The sequence below is a fragment of the Lissotriton helveticus genome, chromosome 2_2 (assembly GCF_964261635.1).
Source record: "Lissotriton helveticus chromosome 2_2, aLisHel1.1, whole genome shotgun sequence".
Taxonomy (NCBI): Eukaryota; Metazoa; Chordata; class Amphibia; order Caudata; family Salamandridae; genus Lissotriton; species Lissotriton helveticus.
The window spans coordinates 138,454,321-138,466,635 of NC_136060.1; the positions used below are offsets into that span (position 1 = coordinate 138,454,321).

At 43.8% G+C, this 12,315-nt stretch overlaps 1 protein-coding gene across 1 annotated transcript in view; it reads right to left on the reverse strand.

Moving 5' to 3' along the window:
* The window catches only part of SLAIN2 (SLAIN motif family member 2), a 383,646-nt gene that overhangs the window by 142,374 nt on the left and 228,957 nt on the right, over positions 1–12,315 (reverse strand). Inside the window, exon 5 of the mRNA XM_078678220.1 lies at positions 10,380–10,739. Within this exon, the coding sequence (XP_078534346.1) occupies positions 10,380–10,739 (360 nt within the window). The remainder of the gene's footprint in view (positions 1–10,379; positions 10,740–12,315) is intronic.

The window sequence follows — 12,315 nt, forward strand, 5'->3', positions numbered from 1 at the left end:
TCCCTCTCCCCTGTTTGGGGAAGGATCCAGTTTGTAGGACTTGGAGCCTCTCACAACAGATTGGGAAATGATACCACTTCCCCTAGGATCACAGCTTACTGGACTTTGGACGCAGCTCTGACTCGTCTACCAGTTTGTGTCCCCGTCACCCTCCCTCCCTTTTCCATGCTGTGTCTCTCACCCTCCCCTACTCTTCCCTCCTCCTTTCTCTGTCGTCTTCCCCTGCTCTTACCCCCTGCTCCCCTGAATCTCTCCCTTTGCCTGCTTTTCCCCTTACGTATATGTCCTTTGAGTTTGTCTCGTCCTTACTTGTCACTATGTTGCCAGGCTCTTATAACTATGTAACCTTTGTAACAATGTAACCGGTAATTATGGTCTGAATACTGACGTAAAGCGCTCTGATACCTCCGGGTCTATCCAGCGCTATATAAAGCCTTTAAAATAAATAAATAAATAAATCAGGATGGCTATGAAGTCTCCCAATCACTCCCAAGTTAAACATCTTGACCACCACTGTTTTAATGTATTACTGGCCTCGGTCAGACGTGTGATAAATATTGTTTTTGTAAGGCTGATTATCTCTTGTATACATCTTCTTGAGAGAGACCAGTATTAAACCTGGATTTAGTGAAAACAGGTGGATGAATCGTTTTGGTACCTTCCTACTTTCGCTGCAGCTCCAGCATCAACTCAGGGGCACGTTTAACCTTGACCACAGATCTATTTTGCATATCAGGAAGAAGTTCACTGTGTTCCTCAACTTCCTCTGCCACATCCATAATATTCACTGTGTAACATGTATGTTGGCAAGGCTTCAGCCAGTTGACATGGAATACACATCTGGGTCCCTGTGCCTGCTAATTAGTTCCCCAGAGAAACTTCTGCACTACCTAGTAAGGCCCCCACTACTTTCCCTCCATAGCTCTGGACTCCAACACCAATACCTCATGACTTCTGGCATTCAGTTAGCATTGCTTTCTTGTCACACTATTCTTTCATCACTTCCTGGCTAGCCTGAAGTTTTTTTTCTCCCCCCTAACCCATTAACCTCCTGAAACCAATCACATGGTCAATCAGAGACTTCTGAGGTGACTACAAAGTTCCTTCCCATCCTTCTCCGATCAAGGCAAGTGGGCCATATACTGGGTGCGCAAACAAAAGTTCAAAGGGATTAAATCCTTCTCCCTTTTGTGGAATATCCCACTGAGCAAATACAAGACATAGCAAGAGAAGATCTAATTCCTCCTGATGTTTTCTTGTATAGCTTCCATCGTGCTCTTAAACCTCTTCACCAATCCATCAGTTTGTGGATGATTTGCAGTGGAGAAGTGATGCGTCACATGATCTAGCTCCCATATCTCTCATACAAGATACAATTGGTTACACTATTAGAAATCAGTCGTGGGAAATCCAACCCTGGAAAAAGATGCCTAGGAGAGTCCTAGCTACCTCCTTTGCATTTGTTCTCCTTGGAGTAGTACCTTGCGGTGATTTGTGCGCTATATAAGAATGCATGACTATGACTATGACTTCTGGATACCTGATAGCACAACGCACCACAACCAAGATCTACTTGCTCCCGGGCATTGATAAATGACCAAAAGAAAAGTTTACTGTCCCTTTGTAACCTAATCAAGAGGCAGAGGCAAACATAACTGTAATAACCTTGATGTCTTGTTGCAACATCCATGATTTGCAAATTATCAGTAGTTCATTTATTATAGAAGCATTTGTCACTAAGGTAGGAATGGAGGAAGTCTCAAAAGACTTGCCCTGGCTTTAGCAGTGATGATGGGAGGAAGCATGGCAATTAGACTAAGCGAGACATTGTGGGCACTGGACAGGTTGCCCACCTCAGCTACATAATCCTTCCAAAAAACCTTCAGTCATTGTGTTACTGGGATAGATACCAGTATCAGATATCACATCCCTGGTAATAAAATTGGCATCAGTTGCTTCCATCTGTTGCACACCTGATCAAGAAAACAGCTGACTCACTATCATTTTGTTCCAATGCAAGGCAGGAACACAGTGATTAGGTGCCTTTTACTGAGACACGTGATAAATGCCACAGAATTCGGTCTCCTGCAAACCACACAATTTTAACCTATGCTGCAGATTGAGAACCAGGACCAGTCTCAGAGGTGCTGGGACACTGGGACCTGCCCAACCTGGAGACAGTCTCAAGTCTCTACACTCTGGCATAAATAGGACCCTGTGGTCCCAAGGGTGCAACGAGGGAGCAGTGTGGGATTTCGACTGAACAGATGATGCTTGGACTCCCCGGTGTCCGAGATACAGGTAAAACCTGGATGGTACCAGTTGTCATGCAGACCCTGATGCATATCCTGGTGGGTGGTGCCACAGGGGTTATGTATTGTGCTGAATGCTCCAATGTCACATTTCTGACTTAGTGCCTCAAAACCACATATCTCTTTCCCTTTTATTTTCCATCCCCTGATGTAGTAGAAAAGCTGATCATAAAGGCACAGTGCTCAATTAGCCTTTGGCATTGAGCTAACAACTGCTGCACTAATAGCTTCCTTGAACGGGGGGTGGGGGTGGGGGGGGGGGGGGTGTTCATGTATAACAAGTCTGTAGAGCTCCATGGGAAAGAAGAGTGTCCTTATCAAGTGTGATGCCCTGGAAATGTAAAGAAGAACAACCTACCTGCTCATCCAACTTTGCGTCCTTTTCAACCGACATATCGAACAGTGAACAGAGATCAAATGCGGAGTACCCCAAGGATCATCGCTCAGTCCCACGCTCATCACCATCTACATGGCCCCCTCGCCAACATCGTCAGACAGCATGGACTCAGCATAGTATCCTATCCTGATGACACACAGCTCATTCTCTCCCTCACGAAGGACCCCGAAACCACCAGACTCAGTTTCCAAGAAGGAATGAAAGAAGTCGCAGCTTGGATGAGCAGCAGCTGTCAAACTCAACTCAGAGAAGACAGACGTCCTCGTCCTTGGACTCACCCCTAAGCTTGGGACAACTTCTGGTGGCCCACTGCCCTCGGCAACCTCCCCACCCCCACGAACCACGCCTGAAACCTCGGCATCATACTCCGCTCCTCCCTCACCATGACCCGACAGATCAACACCATCGCCTCCACCTGCTTCAACACACTCCTCTTCCTCCACAAGACCTTTAGGTAGATCCCCTCCAAAGCCAGAAAGACCATGACGCACGCACTCATAACAAGCAGACTGAACTGCGGAAACCCCCTCTATGCTGGAATCAACCAATCCCTGCTACGCAAACTTCAGACCATCCAAAACACCGTGGCCAGACTCGTCCTCGGCATCCCACGACATAAGCACATCACCCAACACCTGCGAGACCTTCACTGGCTCCCCCGTTGAGAAGAGTAACCTTCAAGCTACTCACCTACGCCTACAAATCCCTCCACAACACCGGACCCAAAGAGTCTCCTGCCACGTACCCTAAACAAACCTCCGCTCTGCCGACCTCGCCCTAGCAGAAACCCTGCGCATCCATAGAACCAGAGCAGGTGGAAAAGCCTTCTCCTACATCGCAGAAAAAGCCTGGAAGGAGCTCCCGGTCTCTGCACACCTTCAAGAAGACCGGGCTTTTTGGCTGACTCTGACACCTCACCTGCACCTTAAGACCCTCACGGATTAATTAGCACGCTTTAAACTCCCTGATTGAGCGTTCAACTTCCTACTGGAAGGAGATTACTACAAATCTCTTTAGAGGAAGGGGACAGCCTTTACTGTAGTTGAAGAAAATCTGGACTGGACATGTAGCAGATGATGATTGCCTGGCATGAAACCCTTACCCATCAAGAATAAGATCTTAGAAAGGACACAAATGTGCTCTACTTTCAAGTCTGAGGAGACATCTGTACGTTGACGTCATGTTCTTCAAGTGACAATGCATTCTTACAGTTTAGCTTAGGGGGGACTGTCCTCAGACTCTTCCAAACCCATACCCTTCCAACAGGATTAGAATATCTAACATTATTATTATTTATATTATTATTTTTATATTTGTATAGCGTACTACTACCCGAGGGCGTCTATGCGCTTGCAGAATTGGCACACAGAAACGCCACTGAAAAGTTAGATTTCCATTTCCTGAACAGAATTATAGAATAAAAAGCCATGTCTTGAGTCCTTTCCTAAAGGACAGTAGATCAGAAGAAATCTTTAAATAAAAAGGTAACTTATTCCACCACCTAGCTGTAATACTAATGAAGCTTTTACCACCCCATCTCTGGAGAAGGGAGGTTTGCTCTGTCATCAACTTCAGAGAAGTGTATGTGCTTGGGTATGCCATTAGAAGCGCTTCATCAGGTAGTGAGGGCCTGAGCTCTGTAATGCCTTAAAGGCAATACATAAGGCTTTGAACCCGACGTGCTTCTCCATAGGTAGCCAATGCAGAGTGTTAAGAGCATGCTTGGCTGACTTATATTTAGCTAGTCCAAAAAGCAATCTAGCTGTTGAGTTCTAGAGTACCTGCAGCTTTGCCACTACTGATTTGTTTGCTCCAACCAGTAGCCCATTGAAATAATCGAGTTTCGATAATACTAAATCGGACACCACTGTTTTCTGCAGATTTGTCGGCATAAATGGAAGCACTTTCCTCAGGATTTTCAGAGTGTAGTAGATAGATGCAGTAAGCATTTTTACATGCTGGGAAAGGGATAGGGTGGTATCCATGATGAGTCCAAGATTTTTGGCCTTGGTAACTGGGGTGGGAACAATCCCCAACTCCGATGGCCACCATTCTGAGGACCAGAATTATGTATCTCTACCAAAAAGTTGGACCTCGGTTTTATTTGAGTTTAACTTAAGGCAGTTCGCGGCCATCCCTTCGCTGACACATCTCATGCACTCCTTAAAATTAAGAGCTGTATCATGGTTTTTGCTCGAGATCGATATGATAATCTGAGTGTCGTCTGCATATGATACCAGTTCAAAACCATGAGTTTTGAGCATACATGGCAAAGGAGCGACATGAAAGTTGAAATGGGTGGGGCTCAGGGATGAACCTCGGGGCATCCCACATGGGAGCTTAAGACATTTAGATTTAAAATCTCCTACTTCAACAAATTGTTCCCGATCAAGCAAAAATGACTTAAGTAGTGCCAGAGGTGGGCCTGCTACCCTGCCTCTTAAAGCAGATATATCAAAATGCTAAATGCTATGGTCTACCGTATCAAAGGCAGCTAACAGATCAAGTAGTATCAAAGCTGCCGAATCTCCTTTGTCAACTGCCAATCTAATTTCCTTCATAGCGGTGATCAAGGCTAGTTCAGTGCTCTGCTGGGCCCTAAAACCATACTGGGTGGAATCCAGAACCTGATTGTTCTCAATGAAGGTGACCAATTCCTAATTCATATGTTTTTCTAGTATCTTTGCTGGTAGAGGTAAACTGGATATATGGCGATAATTTCTTGCATCTGTTTTATCCTAGTTTGATTTTTGTAACAGAGGTAAATTTGATGTTTTTTTCCACACCATGGGGAAAGTCGCGTTTTCAATAGCGGAACTAAGAACCTCCATGAGAGGACGTGCAACTGTCTCCACTAGCATATGACTTTCTCTGGGAGGACATGGATCCAAAGGGGATCCAGACTTAGTTGCTAAAAGGAGTTTTGAGGTTCGTAAGTGATTGATGTACAATTTAAGAAACAAGATGATTTGCGTTCAGAATGTGGGATGGACAAGTCTAAGAGCGGATTTACAGTATCTGTTGGTGAAGCCTGAACACTCAGGGCATTTACAGGCCGTGAAGTGAAGGCGTTATAGATGGAAGAAACTATCACAAAAATAGGTGGCCAGATTATCGCAAAAAGCTTGGTCTATTGTGCTTTGACTAGTCTCCTGCAAATGGCTAAGTTTTAAAACCGTTGCAAAAAGCTCGATGGAGGTTTTCTCTGCTCCTTCTATTCTTTCTGAGAAATAGCCGATTTTAGTTTTCTTAATCAATTCTTTATATTGTGCCAGTCTTGACATATATTTCTTTCTCCCTGGGATCGTAAGGTTTACGCCAGCATCTTTCTTGACTACGGCAGAGTCTCCTTGAGGGCCTTAGTTCTTCAGAGAACCAAGATTCAGTAGGTGCTGTCCTGCTAGTTTTCCCAGCTCTCTGGGGGATGGTGGTAGGTATGTGCCGCTGCTGAAACCCAGTTATGATATTGTAAAGAGACTGCTTCTAGATCTCTGGAGAGGCAGGGTTTGTTCTGACTCAGTGGAGTAGAAAATTCAGTTATATCTATACACTGCAATAGGTAGCTTTTATGGCTACTAGCTGGACCATGCTTAGAGCCTGTTGAAGAAGGCAGAGTGAGGGTTAACATCACTGCAGAATGGTCAGACCAGTGAAGTTGGAAAATTATTACATTTAAACAGGGGATAATCTGAAAAAACGATGTCCAAAAGATGTCCAGCTGTATGAGTGGGTCCTACTACAATCTGCTCTAGGCCTGCACCTGTCACTAGGTCTAACAGGGCCTAAGAATCTTTATCAAAAAGGTTATCTAGATGGAAATTGAAGTCACCTAGAATGATGAAATATTGAGTTTACATTGTGTTCCAGGAGCTGATCCATAATTTGCATGAAGTTAGCTCTAGAGCCTGGCAGCCTATACACTAGCAACCCATTGAACGAGAATATGTGACTGGCTGCTATCTTAAAAGAGAGCACCTTGACTTCCGTGTCTATGGGAATGACTTTAAAAGATGCTTTCAAATTATCTCTAGAGATTATTGCCAGACCTCCTCCCTTTCGGTCCAAACGGTCCTTCCTGGCTATTGCAAATCCTAGTGGGATAGCCATCGCCAAATCACGCCCAGAGGTTTCATCAGCCCAGGTTTTTGTGACGAAAAAAGGTCCAGGGCGTGGAAGTCAACTAAAAGCCTACATTCATGCTTATTTTGACCTCACATAACATTGAGGTTCTCCCTCTAAATCCTACTTACTTACTGGAAGTTATGCAGAGTGGCATGTAGGTGAGCAAAGAAGGACCACAACGTCTGTTTGTCTTGGGCAAGTGTCTGTACGGTGCCCCAACTGTGGTTCAGGGTCTTCATTTTTGTTTTCACAGCAGTGTGCATCCAGGTGTTTTCTGGCCTACCTCCGTTTCACTTCAGGGGTCCAATGAGAGCTATTTTGGTGATAGAATTGTGTTCTCTTCTGATGGCGTGTACTGTCCATCGCAATATTTTTCTCAATGATGGTGTCCATGCTCTCATCCTTGCATCTTGTGAGCAGTTCCTGGTTGGAGATGGTTCATGGCCCGAAAATATGCAAGTTTTTTTCAGGTTACAGTGTGGAAGGCTGACAGTTTGGTGATGCCGCTTTTCGTCACCTGCCAACATGCTGATCCATACAAGTGTGTGGACAGAAAGCAGCTCTGTTAAGTCTCAGATTGGTGTTGGTACTGTAATGAGATGACCTCCACACATTGTTCAGCATCATGAAGGCATTTGTGGACATGTTCAGTCTGCTCTTCAGGTCACTGCCTGCCCCTCCATGTGGATAAGAATGTTGAGGTAGGTGATCTCTTCAGTCATGGCAGGTCCTCTCCACCCACGTTGATTGGTGAAGCGTTTGGGATGATGAGTGACCTGTCTTCTGATTTCTTTGTGTTGATCTTCAAGCCACTTGATGTGCATAGATATTGAGATGAGACGTCTTATCCAGCATATGCTGGTGGTAAGAGAGCAAGGGCAGATCCTCCTCATCGTCAAGGTCCTCCAGTGTAGAGAAAAAGGTTCATCCGGTGTATGTGGCTTGGTCTTCTATTGTGAATCACATCACCAAGTTGATGGCTAGGTTGAAGTGCAACACAGACATTACGCATCCCTGTCACACACCAGTCTTGACTTCGAAGCTATACTGAATATCTCCCACCTTGCGGGCAAAAAGATCATGGAAGCTCTTGATAAGCAGAACTATCTGCTGCTGTATGCCATAGGCTTTCAGTATGCACGAAGCACGTAAAGGAGGATACGGTCAAAGGCTTTTATCAAAATCGATCACGCTGATGTATAGTTGTCTCTGCCACTCCATGCACTGCTTTATGATGTTGCATAGAGTACGGATCTGATCAACACCCTTGCGAAAAATAGCCTGTTCTTAACTGTTTGTCCACAGCATCAAAAATACACTCAGGATTGACAGAAGCCTGGTTTTACATCAACTGTTACAGTTGGTTATTCTCCACGAGGATGCCTTAGCACCAGTCTGGTACTTTCTTTTCCACCCAAATCAAAGTAAACAGTGATTGGAGGATCTTGGCTCATGTTTCAGGGTTTGACTTGATCGTTTCTGCACAGGGCTGCAGTCATTGTCATTGTGGGGGCCATCTGTTTAACAGCAGCTTAGAGCAGGGGATTCATTCTTATGCTTCCAGCTCCAAAAAAAAGATTACTTACAGAGCGTCTATACATTTTTCAGTGCTTGAATCAAACAGCATTTTCTCTTCAGACCCCATGGGTCCCGAAGAGACCTTTTGAGGTACCGCAAATCTTGTCCATAGCTATCTTCAGCTCGTATAGCAGTTACAATTTTGCTGTCCGCTCAGGGTGATGCTCAAACAGGACCAGCGTCACAATCAGTTCTGCAGGTGGGGACTCCGCAACCTAGACGTCCTGGGACGTGGCGCAACTCTGAATGGTGGGAATGCCGTGATGACGGAGACCCATATATCGCCTTCTCATGCGACATGGTCTGCTCACTGCATGAAATTTTGAGGGAAAAGCTGCCACAAAGTTATATAGATATAAACACACACATATATATATATATATATATATATATATATATATATATATATATATATACATACACATACACACACACACACACACACACACACACACATATACAAACTAATGGTACACATTTCCATAGGTGTTCGGCTTTAAACCGTGATCAACAAGTTTTTGGGGAGCCATGTCTGAAACTTCTGAACAGTTATACTCCAAATAACTAACAAACCAAAGTCTCTGTAACACTCTAGCTTACCAAGTATTATGAAGTATTGTTCAGCAGTTTATGCTGTACAAGAAAGGAAAAACTATTATGGGAAATGACACTGAAAAAGCAACGTGGACTCCTACAAAATCATAACCTCTGAGAATGATTTAATAAATACTGACTTTAATCAAACACTGCTAGAACATGTTCTAAGTAACTATACAACAAATTCATGTCGCTCAAACAAAACACGGTCATCCAACCTGAAATGTAGAAAGTTAATGTATAACGATATAAAATAGTAATTGGGGTAAACCCGATCACCTACATACAGCCTAGTATAGACCATTCAATCACCATCTCAATTTACACTACATTGGTACCCAAGAAAACATACTTACACCACTTTAAGACACTGGGTAAAAATAAGAGATTTATACAAGGGAGAATGTGCCAGATAATATAAATATATGAATGTCAAGGTCTCACCCTCTCTGCTCCCAACCTAATTCTCAAAGATAAAAAGTCACCATAGCCTTAATCTTTGGCAAGCATCCCAGAATGAGCATGAATGAACTATCAAGTCTGTGTTACACTTGCAGGTCTACGATCTTAAGATAATCTAAGAAACATCTCAGATTCAACTCCTAGTGCCATGATAACATGAAAACAGACCTAAGTAAATAAGTAAATATGGAACGTGACACTCTACTTTAACATTTTTTAAGATGGTAAAGGAATGTAAGAATACATTCAACACATTTGGCGAATCAAATCCACAAGCAACTTATTTCATCACATGCTAAAATGGTACTCAAATAATGCAGGTTTAAAACAAAACTCGCACCCAGAGCTTCAAAGGGCTCATATTAGAAGAGTAAATAGGAAGCATTAACCTTTACAGCAGTGCACCTGTTCCTATTTACACATTTTCAATATTTAGACAAACATAAATGTGTCCACGTTTATAAACTTATAGTGTGTCAATCATTTGAAGATTAGTTCAAATAACATTTTCTAATGGATGATTGGTTTCATGAATTGGTTGACAATGCCATGTGAAGGTTACAGGCATATCAAATTCAATTTGCTTTGTGAAAAGTATAACTGATCAAACAGGCTCAATAAAATAATAGTCTAAAAAAAAAAAATCGATAGTGAAAAATGTGTAAAGTACACAAAAATGGGTTTTAGATTATTTTTAACTTGTATCAATATGGGCTAAGATTGATAAAAGAATGGATGAATGGCGCCACAAGAAAGAAATAGCCATTTCTTTGCCCTGCAAATCACAGGCCTAGGATATGTATTCTTAGTAATGGAATCCTACCTCATTACTTTCACAGTCATCCTGCTAACTCTTCAGCCACCAACCGGCCACATATCTCAGATTTAAACAATGTTTGAAAAACACAAACCTTCATTTTTGATTGTGTTAATTTGCAGCTCCGAAGCATGACCTTGAAGTGATAGACGAGGCTGCTGTAGGCGACTGATGCCAGGTTGGGGAGAAGCTCTGCTGTACTCCAGTCCCCGAGAAGGGGATCTAGAGCGGGGAGAATTCCTGGGTGACTGTCTTGGCGATGGTCGAGGCGAATTCCGCGGCGAAGGTGTGAACCTGTTAACAGGTAGGTGCAATGCATGATGTAGGCTGTCTTCATCGTCTTCCAAACTTTGAGCATCAAGTTCCTGATCGCTAAATGTGCCTCGTCTCAAAGAGTTACAAGATGACCCAGAACTACGTCGAGACGTTGTAGCTGCATATTCTTGCCGCAAACCTGCAATATATACAAATTCATCTTAATCGGTTATGGTGGAAATGTATGCAGATCATTAAAAAGCAGCAAGATAATCAGTTCATTTGTAGCCTGCTCAATACCGGACTCTGACTACTATTTTTCAAGAACTTTCAGCCACTTCTTTCATATATTGCAACACTGGAACGGAGCAGGAGACCCTTCCATTTGCCTTTTCATAAAGGTTACAGTAATCATGATCTCTCAAGTATACTTCTTTAAAAACATTGCCAAATGACTCAACATGTAGGTCGTAGCATTGGCCTACTTGGTTTGATAGCTCTATCGAAGTTAATTTTTTGTGTCAATTTCAGGGCAAAACTCTACAGGATGTAATTGGACATTAATTACAAAACACAACAACACACAATTTCGACATCATCGCTGACAAAATATCAACCTGGTCAAATATTCAAGCCTCCTGCCTCCACTCACCTCTCAAGATGTGAAACAACAAGGGAAGACCGGATCAATAAGTTTGCTTCCTGTCCATCATTAAGGGGGTACGTTTCTCACTGGATTGATGATATTGTACTTTTAATGCACAAGTTACTTGTGTAACAATATATCTGTAAAATACATTAGTTAGTGATAGATTCCTCACCTTAGAATATCCCCAGGCATCAGACTGGATCCAGAAAGTTTTTGTCAGCAGTATCCTTGCGCGTCGGAAGGTGGTATCGTGAGGTTCAGCATCCGTCGCTGGTTTCGTAGGCGCCGAGATGACGTCTTGGAGACTACTTAGACGCCACCTATGCGCGCTGACGTCAGTTCTGTACACGACCTACCGTGGCAGGAACGCAGAGCCGTGCAAGAAACTGGCCACTGGTGCCATGAAACTAGGGCCCTGAAAAGGATGACCTGAACCCTAGAAATCAGTTCACAGAATGGGGAGGATGGGTGGGGCGGTAAGGAATCTATCACTAACTAATGTCTCTTACAGATATATCGTTACACAAGTAAGTAACTTGTGCATCTGAAATAGACACTTTAGTGGTAGATTCCTTACCTTAGAATAGATACCCCAGCAATACCAACCCCAGTGGTTGTTCTGCGGACAAAGATCACACCAGAAATTCACAGAGAACAGAACGGCCAAAAAAGCCGCCTCTCCGGACTGGACTGTCCAGTGGCTGCCTTTGCCCGGATAGAATGGGCAAGCTTCCCCACAGGAGGCTCTTTCTTAGCCAACGAGTAACATGCTTTGATGCACAGAACGACCCACCGAGAGATGGTCCGTTTGTGCACGGGTCGACCTTTTTTTGCAACCACGTAGCAAACACAAAGTTGGTCATCCACCCGGAACTGTTGTGTGCGCTTCAGATCGGAACGAGAGCGTACATTTTGGGTCCAGATGGTGGAGCCGCTCTTCATCTTTTGAAGGATGCGGAGGCGGAAAGAAGGTGGGCAAAGTGATGGTCTGCCTGATGTGGAAGGGCGTGACAACCTGTGGCAAGAAACAAGGAAGAGTCCTTAAAACCACTTTGTCCGGATGAACAGAGAGAAAAGGAGGTTTAGAAGAAAGCCTGGAGCTCACTCACTCTTCTGGCAGAGGTGA